Source organism: Sceloporus undulatus, chromosome 5 (assembly GCF_019175285.1).
Source record: "Sceloporus undulatus isolate JIND9_A2432 ecotype Alabama chromosome 5, SceUnd_v1.1, whole genome shotgun sequence".
NCBI classification, from domain to species: Eukaryota; Metazoa; Chordata; class Lepidosauria; order Squamata; family Phrynosomatidae; genus Sceloporus; species Sceloporus undulatus.
This window is the reverse complement of record NC_056526.1, coordinates 177,550,193-177,568,085: the sequence shown is the minus strand read 5'-3', so window position 1 is coordinate 177,568,085 and position 17,893 is coordinate 177,550,193. Positions and strand designations below refer to the sequence as shown.

The following is a 17,893-nucleotide window of genomic DNA, read 5'->3' as shown; positions in this document are numbered from 1 at the left end:
ACTTCTTTCTCTTTCTCAGTGGCATGACTCTCCTGATCAACCTTTCTCATTTTAGGGAACATGTTGCTCTTTGTATTTAAACAGGAGGATGACTGGAAAAATCATTGGTAGGCCCATAATAAACATGTGGTTCAGACTAACAAGTAAGACTATATATACGACTATGAAGTAAATTCCACCATTGGCTACAACACAGTTCTCCTAGCTATAGTAACCTGAAGGACTCTCTTCTACAAAACACTAAAAAGCCTCCAAGTCATCAAAGTCTTCTAATTTGGTGTATTGTTACATATTCTCTACAGTGAGAAATTCTAGAGGCTAGCATTACCTGGTTCAGGCTTCCTTTGGTAGAAAAGGTAGCACTAGGTGACTTACAGTGTTTTTGTGCTATTATATTTATTTATAAGTGTAAACGTAGAACATAGGTAGAGAAAAACAACAAATCCACTGTCTCAGTCAGATCCCTACGGAGGCATCAGAGGTTTGATTATTAAGGGATTTTTTTCTGCTTTATCTATTATATGCTTTTAAACCATCCTAAATTCAGTGCTGTTTTAACCGGGCAGTTTGTTTTTGTTTGGTTTTGCTATTATGACTGATTTCAGCTGTATTATGTTTTAATTTGGGGTCCCGCAATGGGAGAAAAGCGGGATATGAAATAAATAAAGAAAATCCTAGCACTTCAATTTGTCTTTCAGGTTAGCTTGCTGTCTTCCTGTGTCCCTTTTCTTCCATGTCTTGGGCTGTTTCCATGTCTTGACACTACACACACAAATGCACACCCTTAAGGTGGCTGAAACCAAGTCTTGGACTGACACATTTCATCCCCATTTCCCAACCTCGGTCTATCCGCACTGTACAATTATAGCAGTTCAATCCCACTTTGGTTCCACCCTAAAGATTCTGGGATTTATAGATTGGTGAGGTTCATAGAACTCTCTGCTGTACTCTCTTGAAATATATATCACTAGAGGTTTCTGGCAAAGGAGCCAAAGACCCTTGCCTAACTACAGATCCTAGGATCCTATAGGACAGAGCCAAGGCAGCTAAAAGTGGTATCAAAGAGCTATAACTATGTAGTGTGGATACACCCCATAGGGCTGCAAGACGCCATGATTTGAACTACTGCATGATCCAGTTTAAAATGGCACAGGGAAACCTCACAACAGAGGAGACTCCCTGCTTCATACATTTCACCAAATACAGTGGCAACTGGCTTGATAGCATGGCAATATATCAGGGCTAGGGCTATATCCATTTCCACACATGTCTCCTGTTCTTGTAAGGCATGAATAAATAATGCTTTGAGGTGTTTTGTGAATGGATGTGTTGGTGTGGATATATTTCTTTTACCCTACCTACTTGTTATAGACCAGTGGCATAAGGGCCCCTAGAACATTAACCACAGGAGTATGTATCCTGCGGGCAGAAAAAGGCTCCCCACCACTCCTAATATATTCCATGTGTGTTATGTGAGATGCAACTGTCTGGTGTCATTTATATTTATGAAATACTGGCTGACAAATTCTGTTGATCACTTACAACTGTGTAAGCTAGGCTTATGCAGCAGTAGCAGATCTATATTCACAGTCCCAACATAGTCACAGTTGTGACACTCCCAGATCACAGTTGGCTCTCCAGATCTATGGAGTCTTTATCCATGTATTCAACCATCCACAACTTGAAAATATTCCAAAAATATATAAATTCCATAAAGCAAACCTTGATTTTGCTATTTTGTATAAGGGATGCCAGTTCACTATGCCACTGTATTTAATGGGACTTGAGCAGCCACAGATTTTGGCATCCACAGGGGGGACCTAGAACCAAGAGCTCACTATATTTATCAAGGCATCAGCTGCATAGAGAGAAGGGGGGTCCATTCTTCTGCTGCATTGAGTACAAGTGGGTAAGGTTTCCACTCAGTGCACTTTACTGGCTCAGAGGAGGAATGTGTGATAGCCTACCGTACACCCCTCTTGCTTATATTAACTTCTAATTAATAACTAGCATCAGGGACTAGGGATGGGGAAAATGTATTAGCCCTCTCCCTGCAACTGGATCATTTCTGCAGTGTGTTTTGGACTTATTCCATACACACTTATCTGGGAATAAGCTCCATTGGAAGACACTTCTAATAATACCTTGTGCTTATAAGAGACTTCATATTTAAGGATGTTTCTGGGACAAGGGATGGGGAAATGGATTAGCCCTCACCCTGCAACTGGATGATTTCTGCAGTGCAATTTGGACCTATGTATTACCTGGGAATAGGTTCCACTGAACACATGAGGGGCACTTCTAATAATACCTAGTGCTTGTGAGAGACTTCATATTTAAGTTTCAAGGGATGGGGAAATGTATTATCCCTTGCCTTGCAATGGGATGATTTCTGCAGAGTGTTTTGGACCTATCCCATATACAGTTACCTGGGAATAAGCTCCACTGGAGGGCACTTCTAATAATACCTTGTGTTTAAGGATGTTCTGGGACAAGGGATGGGGAGATGTATTAGCCCTGGTGCTGCAACTGGATGATTTCTGCAGTGTGCTTTTGGCACCTGAAAGGTTTCCCATTTTGGGAACCCCTCCCTTTCTGCCTCCCTATCCCTCCTGTGGCTTTTAGAAGATACAAGCCAGGCCTTTGCGGATTCAAAGGGATTCCCAGCCCTCCTCTCTCCTGATCTTCCCATTTACCCGCCAAGAAGAAGATGCTGCCTGTCTGCTGTTGCTGGAGAGGAAGAGCTCCAAGCGAGGCGCCTTCGCTGGAAGTGGTACCCAGAGCGAGCGAGGCGCCAGGTGAGGCAGGCAGGAGGGAGGGAGCTCAGCGCCTCCTTTGTCCAGTGATGGGATAACGGCTGCTCTCTGTGCTGCGTTCCAACGTGGGGGCTTTCCTTTACCTGGATGGCGAGGAGATGGGCAGGAGGCTTCCAGAGCCAGAACGCCAAGGATGCTACTTTGGAACGGAGCAGCTAAGAGTTCCCACCACTACACTCTGACAGTGTACGTCAGAGATGCAAAGGGACTTTTGAAATTTCCTGGACTTTGAAAAGCTCCATGGCCAGAAGGAGGAGGAGGAGAAGAAGCCTCCCTGCAAAAAATATATCCCCCCAGCACACCATTTTTACTAAGGGCTGAAACAACATGCAGGCATCTGACTGACACTTATACAGCATCCTTTCTGAAAGGTATTGATTCAGAGTGGCCAAGGTTAATGTATTCCACCCCAAGCAGTGTCAGCTGAAATAAGAGACACATGCTGTGTTAGTCTGGGATAGCAGTATGCACATGGAGCTTGTAGCACCCTCTTGGGACTGAACTGTGGTCCAAAGCACACTGCAGAAATAATCTAGTTTGAGACTGCCCAAACAGCCTCCTTGGATGTCTTTAAACAGAGGCTGGGTGGCCATCTGTTGGGTATGCTTTGGTTGAGAGTTCCTGCATGGCAGGGGGTTGGACTGGATGGCCCTTGTGGTCTCTTCCAACTCTAGGATTCTATGATTCTAACTGCCCTGGCTCAGTGCTAAGGAATCCTGGGAACTCTATTGTGGCACCAGATCTCTTTGACAGAGAAGGCTAAATGTCTCAGAAAACTACAGTTCCCAGAATTCCCTAGCATTGAGCCAGAGTAGTTAAAGCAGGCTTGCACTGGATTATTTCAGGAGTGTGTTTTGCACCTGTGTGAAAGAAATTGTAGCATAAGCTTTGGTAGGCTGTTGCTACCCTGCAGAATTAATGCAGTTTGACATCACTTTAACTGTTATGGCTCCATCCTATGGAATCCTGGGATCTATAGTTTGTTGCGCTCTCGGACAGAGAAGGCTAAATATCTCACAAAACTAACAATCTAGAATTCCTTAGCATTGAGCCAGGGCAGTTAAAGCAGTGTCAAACTGCATTAATTCTGCAGTGTAAATGCAGCCGTAGATTTAGGTCTTGCATCTGAGGAAGTAGACTTCACACCGTGAGTTTCAAACATTCTACAGCATACCTTTGCATAGTAAAGCACAGGTGAAAGCGACACAGGTTTCCTGCTATGTGTGGTACAGGAGGGGAAATTTCAGCAGTTGTTGCTTGTGATCTGCTTGTGTGACAAGCAACACCTAGTGAAATGGGAACTTCTACAGAACCACTAAAAGTACAGGAACCATCTTGTTTTTGATCCGACAATCCCATGGAAAGGTTACTTTTTGGGTTACCAAAAGATACCCAGACAGAATCTGTTGAGTTATACTTACCTGAGAACAGCACTTGGAAGTTACGTTTTAGACTATAACTCCCAGAAAGATTTGGGAAAATTATTTTTGGGGTTACCAACAGATGACCAAACAGTATCTGTGTTAATCTTATGTAAGACTAAAGATAGGAATAAAAAACACTTTTTCGCTATACTTTCCCACTATAATTTCACTTTTTGCACTATAATTCATAGCACGCATGCATGCACACACACTTCACAAACTGCGTCAGGGAATCGGTGCAAGTGTGAACAAGGGCCATTGAAACCGGTTTAGATCTGCTTGTAAACCAGTTTATCATGTAGTGGGAATGAGGCCATGGTCAGTGTTTGGGGAGGGTTATAATAGTTGTAGTAACTTTTCCCAGCCCTGGACAGATCTTGTATGCTAAGAATATTTCCTCATAACTGCTCTACTCAATAGCAATGGCTTCGCTCTCTGTGTGGCACATGATGTGCATAGAAAGTGACAGGATACGTTCATTCACAGATTTTGATATTTTATTATTTTCAAAATAACTACAGAAACAAAGTGTTTAACATTTTTAAAAAACCCAGATATAATCTGCCTTCATCAGGCTTACAGTCTTATGGAAAAAGCAAAAGTAGCTACATTGATTCAGAAGAAGAAGAAAAAAGCTATATAATCCAAAATTTGATCAGAGCATTCAGTATATGACTGATCAAAATGGCACAAAATAAGCTATTCTGTTTTTTCTCTCTCTCTCTCTCTAGGAGTGCTGGAAAACTCCAAATCGTTTGCCATTTGCAGATAAATTGGTTAGTCCGAAAAAGGATATTGCTCAACTGTGGAGTTTGAAATCTTGAGGTCATAGGCTGCATCCACACTGCAGAAATAATCTGGTTTGACACTACTTTTAACTGCCATGGCTCAGTGCTATGGAATTCTGGGAACTGGGAGCTCCACCACAACCAACTACAATTCTCAAAATTCTATAGCACTGAGCCATGGCAGTTAAAGTGGTGTCAAACTGGATTATTTCTGCAGTGCAGATGCAGCCAAAGTTTAAGACATAGGAGTGGAGGTAGAAATACAATCTTAATCATCCTATATTTGGTTCAAAATGGGACAAAGAGTCTACATGATAGAAAGGCATTCTTGTTCTTTAAATTAAAAAAAAAACCCTGAAGAATTAATAATACTGTTTGTAATTGATTGGATTTCAAAAAAGATGATTATTTACATCAAGTATAATAAGCAGCAATCCATCAACTATTTGGTTATAATTTATATACTATACTCTTCATTCAATGACAATAATATGAGGAACATAAACATTTTTTTAAAATTAAACTTGAGGTATGCTAATTTATTGACTGGCTTCTATAGTGGAGTAGGGAATAACATACTGCATAAAATACAAAGGTGCAGTGAAATAACAGCCTTCATTTGATATGTGGTAATACATTGGAGTGTGAAGCCATGGGTGGAAGAAATGAAATGATGGCTCATTCCCTCCCCTGATTCTTTACATACAATCATTCCCTCCAACAGCCTTCTGTGTTAGACAAGAATTAAAAATGCCCATTATTATATTAAATGTAGTTAGCCGCATTATTATTAAATTGTATATGTTTGCTGATAGGTTAACACCATTAGCTGATCACACAGGGATGTTCAAATGAGTTGACGCTGATGCAGACACATGCTATGTTTAGAAAGCCCCATCCATACATATCAACTTGTTAGTTATGATTTTGAACTAGAAGGGGAGCCATTCTCCAAGTTGCTGTAGTCCTGCAGGTTCTCCTTTTCCCTTATCATGCCAGACACATGGACGCAAAGATAGGGAGTGAGCAGAAGGTATGATGCTGGGCACAGGCCCCCAGCAAGTACAGTCCTGCTTCCTCCATGTACTGTATTTACTGAACACCTAAATTTGTGCAACAAGTTCTCTGAACATTCCAAAAATACTTTCCAAAGTAGTAGTACAATGCTATGACAAAAAATGGATCAGTTTTCAACATCCACAGGTTTCTTGCTCCTAGAACTGTAGCTGTTTGGGACAATGCCTATACTACCTCTCAAAGTGTGAAACAAGCTTCTCAAAGGCACCTTTTTTTTTACAAATTATATCCAGCCAGGGGCTCTTTCAGATGACAGAGCTGTAACATGATGATGGCACTTTAATGGCAATGGGTCCATCCTATGTAACCCTGGGATTTGTAGATTTGTGAGGCACTACAACTCTCTCACTGAGAACTATAATTCTCCTCCATAAATAGCAACATTCCATATGTTGTTGTGCCAGTTAAAATGGAATCTTATTACTGTAACTGTGTAATGTGAAAGAGCCCTAGCTAGATTTAAGCATTTGATTTCCCCTATATTTCAATAGGAGAATTAAATATAACTCTCACTTACATTGGTCTATAAAGCTTGCAAAGTCTAGATTGGTTTATGCTAGTTATTGAGAACAATTAGTGATTTCCAGAGTTCTGATTGCTTGGAGTAATATGTGCCAGTAATAGGTATGTCGATATAACAAATGAGAAAATCAGAACTATAAAGGCTAATCTTTTGTACAGTAGTGCTGTTATTATGTTCATGATGTGTTCATTCAAGAAATAAAACAAGAAGAAATCAGTTGACAATATAATAGTCCATCTTTTAGCCCAGTCTTCTACCAACTTGGTGTGCCATGTGCATATTTTAACTGTCCTGTAGGCTGGGGATGATGGGAGTTATAGTCCAACAGTCTGAAGTGAACCAGGTTGGGGAAGACTACTGCAGCTTGCCAACTGAAGACGCGCCAGGCAAGTCTGGATCACAGACCTGTCTACATGTTTAAGATAACTTTTTCATAAAAACCAACTTCAAATATGCAATTATGAGGAAAATGACAGTCATGCATGCCAGTGCAACATGGTTCTGCCATAGACCCCAAGGAGTTGCATCAATCCCTTGGTTTTTGAGGTACTGATCTCCAGTGCACCTACAAAGAAGGAAAGGTAGAAGTTTAGAAAATCCACTGTCTGTTGTGTACTATAATCATTATCCCTTGCAGATTCCAGCAACTCTGCAGCTTAGAGGTAGCAGAGGAAAGAGCTCAGAAAGCCAGGTACAGCTGGGAAAGATTCCTGTCTGAAACCCTGCCAGCCTAGTGCCCTCCAGGCATGTTAGACTACAGTTCTCATCATGGGTCATGATGGCTGGAGATGATGGAAGTTGTAGGCCAATACTTTTGTAAGCCTCTAGGTTGTGAAAGACTGATGAAGATAATACTAAACTGATAGACTAAGAGGTTGCCTTGCTATGTTGCAGCTTCTTATACAGGTTTGTTGTTTTTTGTTGTTGTTGTCTGCCTTCAAGTTATTTCTCACAGGTATACCAATGTTAACAAAGGTTCTACCAAAAAGCTCACTTTTACAAAGTATTTTTATGCCTACCAAGCCCCCCTTTATGTTCTTGCCTTCTATCTAGATGGAAGATTTTTAGCAGCATTAGCAATGGGAGCAATGGGTAAATAGACTTTCAGTGTCAGACTGAAGCAGCATGTCCCCAGTAAACAATGTATTAAAGTTTGAGCTGAGAAAGAATGGGATTTTGCTCTAGCCAAATCTACTGCAGCTGTGAAGTTTATTGCACGCAGTTTCGTCTCCGTTCTGGGCATGGGCAGGGGATGCATGGCCAAGTGAAAACAGATTTTATCACACGCTAAATTGTCAGCAAGAGCTTAAACCATCCAAAGGTAATCTAAAAGAAGTACTGAGCCCTTTTACTGTCATGGTGCTCCTTTGAGGAAAAGTGCCAAAGAATCACTACTGCCATCATTTCCCCACCCAGGGATTCAAAAAGGCCAGAAATGGCACCACAGCAGAGACAGTAGAGAGGGTCAGTGCTTCTTTTGGGATGGACTAAACTCTAGCCTTTAGCCACTCTACTCAGAGAGGAGGATAATACTTTTTGATAAGAGTTAAGGTACAGTACGTACAGTACACCAACCCTAACCCATCCCTGAGACAGGCTGAGATGCATGGATTTTGCTCAGCCGGAAAGCTTTCTTGCTCAGCCGGAAGCTTTTTGGCTGAGCAAAATTCATGCACCTCAGCCTGGCTCAGGGACTGGTTAGGGTCAGTGATGGCATGGGGACACCTTGCCGACAGTTTAGCAAGCAATAAAATCGGTTTTCACTTGGACACATGCATCCTCTGCCCATGCAGAACCGAGTCAAAAGTGTGTGTGATAAATTCCTGTGTGCCTACAACAGGCAAAGTAAACAGCTGCTGCCTCCAGCATCCCTTACTGAGTATATGATAGCCCTTGTTTAAATACTTGAAGGGATGTCATATTGAGGAGGGAGCTAAGTTGTTTTCTGCTGCTCCAGAGACTAGGACCCAGAGCAATGGATGCAAGCTACAGCAAAAGAGATTCCACCTCAACATTAGGATGAACTTCCTGACAGTAAGGGCTGTTCGACAGTGGAACAAACTCCCTCAGAATGTAGTGGAGTCTCTTTCCCTAGAGGTCTTTAAACAGAGACTGGATAGCCATCTTTTGGGGATGCTTTGATTGAGATTTCCTGCATGGCAGGAGGTTGGACTGGATGGCCAACCAGTCTCTTCCAACTCTGATTCTATGATTCTATGATAAGTGAACAGCAAAACAGAGAGAAGAGTGGAGATCAGCCTCCCTCACCAAGTATCCACAGCATGTTTTAAAAAACACCATATACTTTTTTGACCACCATAACAGAAATATTAAGAAAAATGGAAGCTAGTGGGGGAAAAAGTAATTCCTAAATACATTTTGGAAGAAGCCTTCAAGTGGTCTCAAGAAGATTCATCTCTCACTTATTTTGTTTACTTATGCCAGGCTTACCTGAAATGGTTATTTCATTTCACATGTGCATACTCCAGTTTTGAATAAAAGGCTTCCTGAAACATGTTGAAGTGATCTTGTTCTTTGTGGTGCAGGATGTTGTTGTTGCTTTTATTGTTGTTGTTGTTGTGTGCCTTCAAGTCATTTCTTTTTGATTTATTAGGCCTCCAATAACACAGACCAACATGACTGATTGTCTTGCTGGGATTATGGATACTTCCCACATACTGGGTAAGATTGTTTAAAATAAGAAAGCCCCATACTTACATTTGAAGTGTGCTAACATCTGTACAGTTAGGATTCGTCAAATTGACACTTAAGCCGCAGAAATCTAGGCCAACGAATTCATTAATCTGCAGTGCCTTTAAGGGACAAAATAATTGGATACAAAAGGCATATAAAAATAAAGTAACTAGACATTATGATAACTTGATTAACAATTGACTTGGCTGTCGGGGAGGTGTCTTGCACCAATGGCGAGGGGGTGGGGTTCTTAAAATCCTATGTGCTGCACGTGGTAGGGCAGTTTTTACTTACAGATGGTGCCAAAGAGGAAAGTTTTAAACCCCATGACACAGCTAGTAACAAGAACTCCTCTCCCCATTCATGTCTGGTATTTAATTTTTTTTAAATATCCATAGTATCACTGCTAATCATGCCATTAATGTAATATGTAGTTAAGCCCTAAGAGAACTTAAGTTTAGTTGTTGAAATTCAATTTTTCTAAATAGAAAGGCAAGAGAATAGTTTCCTATCACTCTCTTCTTCTAACTAATGTGGGTTAGAGAATGAGCCCTGTGGTGTTGTCCCTGCTTCAGTCTTCACCTAGACTACGGTGTTCACAGGACAACTTTCCTCAAGTCCTTATCATTCAGCACTTTGTAATCCTTCAACTGTTTCAAGGCAGCCTTCCCCAGCCTGCCTCCCACAAGTGGCTTGAACTACACTTCCCATCATTCCCAGCCAACATAGTCTGTGGCCATACTTGCTGGGGTTACAAAATTTGTAATCCAATACATCTCAAAGAGTGTAGCCAGGTTGAAAAAACCTATTTTAAAGAGCACTTAAGACAATAGGAAACGCCATGAGCACTTGTGTAATGTGTGTTCTTTTAAAACTCTTCTTGCTTTTGGTATGTTTTGTTTAAAAATCGCACCTTTTTTGTGAGTGGTGCAGAACAAAGGTAGATGTGACGTTATTCAATACAAAAATTCTTGTTGCATTCCCGCCCAGTTTCTAAAAGGTTTTAATTTTAAGGGCAACTATTATTCCCAGCATTGTTAATGCTTCAGGATTATGCTTCAAGTGCAAGAACTGCAGAAAATTTATCAAATTTGTTAGCAAAAACTAAGAATATCTCAGCAGACTTTGAGTAGGGAATGTATGAACTTCCAACTGTTGATGGATTCCATCACCCATTCAGCATGGTCAGTAATCACAGACGATAGGCACTGGAGCTCCACACCATCTGGCAGGCTAGAGGGAGGAGGGCCCTGATGACTATGGCTACCAGGTGTCTGTGACTAAAGCCACCACTGTGTCTACACTTTCTCTCACTGAACATAGACAGACTTACTTCTGAGTAAACTTGCATAGATATCAGTTTTAAGTCATGCTTGACTGTTGAATGTCCTATTGCTTTAATCAGGTCTTGGAAACTTGCTGTACATACTCATGTACAACTTTAGACATTTCAGTTAAAAATTGACCCCAAAAACTGGGTTGACTTATCCATGGGTCAATGTAAGTACTGTATCTTAACTCTTTTCAAAAACACCATCCTCCTCTCTGAGTAGAGTGACTAAAGGCTAGAGCTTAGTCCATCCCAGGAGAACCCAAAAGAAACACTGATCCTCTCTACTCTCTGCTGCAGTGCCATTTCTGGCCCTCCTGAATCCCTGGCTGGGGAAATGATGGCAGTAGTGATTCTTTGGCCCCTTTCCTCAAAGGATCACCAAGAGAGTAAAGGGGCTCAGTACTTCTTTTAGATTTCCCTAGGATGGTTTAAGCTCTTGCCGTTCACCACTGTACTCAAAGAAGATGATTTCAGCGATAAGGAATTGGGCTTTGAAGGATGTGAATAAGACATTTGTATATGTTTGTCAGTTTTTCTGGGTTAAATTCAAGAAAAATTATCACAGTAAAGTTAAAAGCTGTCATCACTGCTAATGTTCCTCAGGCCCCATACAGACAGGCCAAAATAAAGCTGCTTTGGGTCACTTTGGAGGTATGCTGTTTAAATGATGCATTATTATTATTATTATTATTAAGCTTTATTTATATAGCGCTGTAAATTTACACAGCACTGTACATAAAATCATTTAATTAGACGAATCCCTGCCTTCATGCTTACAATCTAAGAAGACACGACACAAAAGGAGAAGGGAATGGTTGAGGGGAAGGGGATCAGGTCCAGCATTCTTCTCTCCCTCTGAGGCCTGGACCAAGGCAGATGGACAGATGGAGGGCTCTGTATCTTAAGGATAGGCCTGATGGCATTGGCCCACCCTCTCTCATGGTTCATGCCATGATCCAGTCCTAAGGACTAGAGCACAGCTTTGGCGCAGCTTCCAGACTCTTAGTACGTATGTATCATTGGCCTGTTACAGACTGCCAAAATACAGCTGCTTCAGGTCTCTTTGTAGGTATGCTATTTAAATGATGCATGGGCCCTAAGAGTCCGGAGGTCACGCCAAAGCCACACTCCATTCCTAAGCACTGGAGTGCAGCTTTGGTGCAGCTTCCGGATTCTTACGATGCATACATCATTTAAATAGCATACCTCCAAAGAGACCCGAAGCAGCTTTATTTTGGCAGTCTGTAACAGGCCATTGAAACAGCATACCTCCAAAGTGACCTGAAGCAGCTTTATTTTGGCCTGTCTGTATGGGGCCATAGTCACCCTTTTCTTTGCTTTGATTTTACATCCTTCTTGACATGTGTGCTTTTTCTTAGCCCCACCTGTGTCCAGTCACATCACTCACACATTGTATAGTCACCACTTACCATAGTTTAAATCTCAAGCATGTTTAGGATAAAAGTTAGGTTACAATTAAGTTCAGAACAATGAGGCTGAAGCTTGTAAAGGTCTGTGAAACCAAGTGAAATTATGGGGCCAATACACTCTAAAGGTTTGAGCCAGTTTGATTAGTAACTTTAGGCCAATACTCCATTATAAGCAAACATGTTTCTTTCTGAATATTTTATCATGCTGTACAAGATAGTGTTATACTTACTGTCATGCCATAGCGAGGAATGCTGAAGTACTTGAGCCACGAAAGCCAATTCATGATAGTGGTGAGATTTACCAACAACCCGGAAAAAATCTGCAGATAAAACCATCATTGGTTATCTACATTCACAGAGAATGTTTATATACCTATTATAATTATATACCTATTATATACCTATTATAATGATATCAAACCAAAGTGTGGAAGTGTGACCTATGGGCCACATGTGCCCCCACCAAAGCTTCCCTCCCCTGTAATATTATTTTTTTTAACTCAGAATTACTCCATGTCCCATAAAGGATATGCACAGCTCCAGAATCAGGTAGCTGACCATCCGAGCATTAATCAGAGAAATATCAATAAGGACTATTTGAATTGTGTCCATTCTTGCCTCATTCCTTTTTCTTTAACACACAAATACCTTATATCAAAGATACAAAACAGAGCTGGTCTTATGTGATATGCTACTTCCAAAACAACCATTTTTTGCACTCATTGGAAAAATAATATATACCATGTTTGTTTTCATATAAGAGTTACATAAATAACTCATGCTACATCCACATTACATTTGGCCACAAAATATGTTTTCCATGTGCCTAATTGACTTACACAAAAAATGAGCTGCTAGTCCTGATCACCGCAGAAAAACCATCAAAACATGACTGTGGCATATACTTTATTGCCAAATATAGGTGAAACAAGATATTATTTGCAAACATTGCTGTGTGGAGTATGGAAAGTTTTTAGGACATGATGGTTCACTCCCTAGTTGGTTAATAATATTTGAAAATATGAGAGCTTGATGGGCTAACCCATTACTAAATGATGTTAGATGTGTTGATGGATACTGCATATAACAAATATTACACTGCTCTCCTTGCCATGGCCTACAGCTTTCCATCTGGTAGAAAAACAGAGATAGGTCTTCCTTGCAGTGACATTTGTGCCTGCATGAATGGTACCTCAAATGTGTAGGCATCTGGTCTGTACACAGCCAGCAAGCTACATATCCAAGTAATCACATAATTCAGTTTTCCACCTGTCTCAAGAAAAGCCATAAATGCTAAGATCCTCACCACCACCACCAACCAATCCTAATGGAATGGCAAGCAAAAATACTCACAATCATGAAAACAAAGGCAATGGTAATGAGTAGATTGGCCACAGACACCACACTTTGTCCTGTGGCAATAGCAAGTGCCATTGAAGTAGCTGTGAAGGATACCATCGTCAAGGTAAGCATCATTATAAAGAAGGCTGCTGCTGTTCGTTTAAAACCTGTGAAAACAGAAAAAAGAAGAGTGTTAGTCTTTGTGAAATCGAAGGCTTTCATGGCCGGTATCCATATTTTTTTGTGGGTTTTTCGGGCTATGGGGCCATGTCCTAGATAGAACATGGCCACTTAGCCTGAAAAACCCACAAAAAACGATAGTGTTAGTCTTTGCTTCTTCTTTGTCAAATACTGGACCACATCATGGGTTAGGCTGTTAACATACTGTATACTAGCAAAATCAATTGTTAGTCCATATAACAGTAAACCTATCCAAGCAATGGAACTTACATAAGTGTCACCTTACCAAGTTCCCATTAATTCAGGGGCCTACTCTAGATTAAACTAACAACTGAACTGAGTCAATTAAACACACTTTATTTTCATTTACATACATGCATTTTTATTTTTCATAAATCTTGTTTTATAAAACCACACTTGTCCTAAGAACAACTAACTGAGGTGATTCACTATCATTCTAATTTTATGATGAAAGTTGAGAGATGGTAGCTTTGCAAGAACATAAAATGCTGTTAATGCTTCATTTTTTAGTCTACCAAAGACTCAAATGGAATTTGAAAAAATGGGAATGGATCTCATGCAGTCCCGCTGCTTCCCTTTTCACCTTCTCTTGCTTGATGAACATGGAAGAAGTTCATATATGTAAATGTCTGATTTTGAATAAATCCTGAGCCCTTAGTCCCTTCTTCTCATATGTAAGAGAAGTGGAGGGAGCATGCAAAAGCAAGTCCCACTCCTGATGTCACCTGGGCCAAATTATGGCACCTCCAATTAATGAGATATGATTGGAAATTGTCTGCTAGATTCAGGATCAAATTACATGAGACACTGAGCTTCTAACTAAGATGTGATAGCATGTTTTCCCTCCAGCAAAACCGACTGCTTGAGGGCTTTGTGTCTCAGCAATCAGACTTGCAAATGAAGCCTATGTTTACCTCCAGTAATCAATCACCAAACAAAGCAAGCTAATTTGCAAAATGCAGAGGTCAGCAAAGTCCATGTTCTGAGGATCATATGTTTTACCACTTTAGGGGACATTGCTTCTAAATGCAGAGCTAATCATAGCACCTGATTTTACTTTACTCAGATCTAACATTCTACTGACAATCACATATACTAGCAGCAAACTCAGTTCTCATAGCGTGGATCTTTATGTAGCCAAAATTATACCATCCGCACAAAAGAAATAGGTTTTATCAGACTTGGAATAACTCTAAAGTACAAAAACTTTACAGGGTGGAAATCCCCAAAGAGGGGAGAATTTCAAAACAAACCGTTGAAGATGTTCACCAGCCACAGTATCCCAACTCAGTCTTGGAGTGGAGGAAAGTGTGGAGACCAGAAAAGAGTATTCTACAAGATGGCATGGCTGTCCAGTGGTTCTTAACCTGTGGTCCACAGACCCTTGGGATATGGGATCCACAAAGGATTGAAAGTTGCTCACAGGAGCAGAGGAGCTGCTACATGACAGGACAGGAGCTGGCTGGCTGGACCTTTGCATTGCCTGTCAAGTGGCCACACCACTGCAGAAAGGAGGTGGCTGAGTAGATGAGCAACAGCAGAGCTGACAGACAGACAACCAGCCAGGCTTTGCCCTTCTCTCTCTCTCACTCTCTTTCTCTTCCTCCCCTCCTTTCCATCTGGGACCAGTCCAGTCTCCTATCAGAAATGTTTCCATCCCCCTTTTTGCCTTCTTCATCAAAAGGGGAGGAGACCAAGGAAGTTATCTCACAGGGTCTGGACACGACTATCCCTGATGGGATAGATGTGCGTTTAACCCTCAGTGATGGATATTACTTTACTCTCCTGTGGTCAGGCCTGTATGCAACCTGGGCTTATCCCGTAGCTTTTCAAGAATGAGAAAATACCATTCTTGAAAAGTTACGGGACAAGCATGGGCTGCATATGGGCAGCCTAAGGCCCAACCAAGGAGGAGTAAAGTAAGATCCATCACTGAGGGTTAAACACACATCTATTCCATCAGAAATAGCTGCATCCAAGTCTCGTGTGATAATCACCCAAGAAAGAAAAAAGAAAAGGAAAGGAAAGAAAGGAAAGGAAAGGAAAGGAAAGGAAGAGCAAGTGGATGGACTAGCAAGCAAGCAGAGGATCTGGCACCCCTCCTCAGCACTGATTTCAACTAAACTATTCAGTATTAACCTGGGCATTTACACACAGTGCAGTTCTCCACTACTGCCTCCCCATGCTGCATCCTCCTTGTCCTCCTCCTCCTCTCCATCTCCTTTCCCGCCAATAGCCCCCCCCAGCTTGTACCTCCATTTCCTGCCTTGGCGACACAAATCCTCTGCCACATTCTGAGGCTGCTTCTGCTAGACCTCAAACCCTCCTCACTCTGTCTCTTTTTACTTCCCAGTTCATTTCAGATCCCATCAAAATTCTCAGAGGTGTGATAGAATCATAGAATTACAGAATCTTAGAGCTGGAAGGAGCTGTAAAGGGAGCAAAGTTATTGACTTCGATGTGCACAAGCCCCTTTTAGGGCAGTGCTTCATGATCCCCTACTTCTGGGGAGCAAAGTTATTGATTTTGATGTGCACAAGTATAAAAGGGTGGAAGGAAATGGAAGGGAAGAAAGAAAGAAAGAAAGAAAGAAAGAAAGAAAGAAAGTGTAGCTTTTTATTTTTGCACAAATTACTGTGGTTATAAACTCACTTCTTCAGATGCAGTACAGAGTATCAAAGTATACTTGCCTATCATGAAATAAATAATGCATGTGAAGATGATGCTTGGTAAAGTTCTCATGGGTAATAAATCAGCCATTAGCTTTGCAAAGTAAAATGCAGAAATTCTGTAGTATCCACTGATATATTCATGTCTAAAATGCAATGACAAAATATAACCAGATAAAATCAGGTAATTAAAGAACATCACCCAGAAACAAGTAATACATCTGTAGTTTCAAAAGTGCCGACATATGGACAGGCTTTCTTACAAATGTTACTCCAGAAGTAAAATCATTTTTTAAAGATCCAGCCTAAGAAACAGACATTGGGTACATCCCCACCAACTGGCTTAAAAGGTATTTGTAGAGAAGCCTGGAAGTTGTCTGGAATAGTGAAGGACAATTGTCTTCAACAGTCTTCTCTGCACTCCACTGATCTACAATTCCCAGGATCTTTTGGCAGAAACTATGACAATCAATCAGTCAAAGGAATAGTATGTTTGTAATATAAAGGGGACCACTGATATGTCACAAACTTCATCACACCATCCATAGTTTTAAAATTATTTCTGCAGAACTATGGTTCCTTTCACAGCCCCATCATGTTGTTTCATCCTTGTCCCATTTAAGAAATGTTTTTAATCATTGGTTAAAATTTCAAATGGCTAATCTCATCAGTTCAAATCTGCAGCTGCAACCACGCCCAAAATCACACCACAGTGGCTGTTTCATAGACAACTTCTTGCCTTGTTTATCATCATAAAAAAGTACATTTTTAGGATTACAATCTAAGAAATCTCATCTCTAGTAGTGGTGCTAACTGGCAGTCAGCATGATCTACTCAGTGGTGTTGTACTTACATAAATATCTTCTTTTCCACAATAAACAGTTCAATAGCAGAGATGCTGCTGAAGCATTGATTGGTAGTCATAAAGAACATGGCACCAACTCTATGGAAAAATACAGATCATCTCCAGTTACACAAAAGCAAACTTTGAAAAATAAGCAACACCCTGATCATATCCAAAAGAACACACTTCCCTGACTTTACCTGAGCTCTGTTCTTAACTTTTCCTTCAATATCCTCATCTAGTCTTCCCTACTACCTGATCCTTTCTTTATCCCAGTTCCAACATATGTCTGCACTGCAGCTTCCTTATGCTCCTTCTCCAGTAGTGCATGTCCATGCACGTTGCATAACCATTCCACAGCAGGCTGGCCAAAGTTGGGCAGGAGGCAGATTTGCACACCTGACTTTTCAAAGGACACTCAGATCAAGAGGAGGGTAGAGTGCTACCCATTTGCTTAACAATGGCCTTGTTCCCACTACATTTAAACCTGGATCATGTTCCAGGTTAAACGGGCATGGTTCTCACTGAATCCGATTTCAGAAATCGATTCAGAAAGGGGGGGCATGCTTTTTTTCCTTTTTTGCCCTTTTTGCCCATTTAACCCACGTCAAAAAGACGTTGGCAAAATGGGGTGTTTTGTTGGGCTGAATTGATTTATTTAAAATAAATCAATTCATCTCAAGTGGGAACCAGGTAGCCCAGCCCCGGAGAGGCAGCTGGCATTGCCCGGCCTCTCATGGCCCTGACGTCCCT

General features: G+C 41.1%; 1 protein-coding gene across 3 annotated transcripts in view; it reads right to left on the bottom strand.

Annotated features, from left to right (window-relative positions):
* Positions 1 to 4,960: 4,960 nt before the first annotated feature.
* The window catches only part of LOC121931238 (broad substrate specificity ATP-binding cassette transporter ABCG2-like), a 57,694-nt gene continuing 44,761 nt past the window's right edge, over positions 4,961 to 17,893 (bottom strand). For 2 of the 3 annotated variants that reach the window (XM_042468741.1, XM_042468740.1), the window contains exons 11-16: positions 17,150 to 17,239; positions 16,318 to 16,442; positions 13,439 to 13,593; positions 12,316 to 12,405; positions 9,347 to 9,441; positions 4,961 to 7,193 (exon numbers count right to left, since the gene is read on the bottom strand). In XM_042468741.1, coding sequence (XP_042324675.1) covers positions 7,046 to 7,193; positions 9,347 to 9,441; positions 12,316 to 12,405; positions 13,439 to 13,593; positions 16,318 to 16,442; positions 17,150 to 17,239 — 703 coding nt within the window. In that variant the 3' untranslated portion in view covers positions 4,961 to 7,045. Of the gene's footprint in view, positions 7,194 to 9,079; positions 9,442 to 12,315; positions 12,406 to 13,438; positions 13,594 to 16,317; positions 16,443 to 17,149; positions 17,240 to 17,893 lie in introns of all 3 variants that reach the window. The other variant, XR_006104100.1, reaches the window with a different exon arrangement.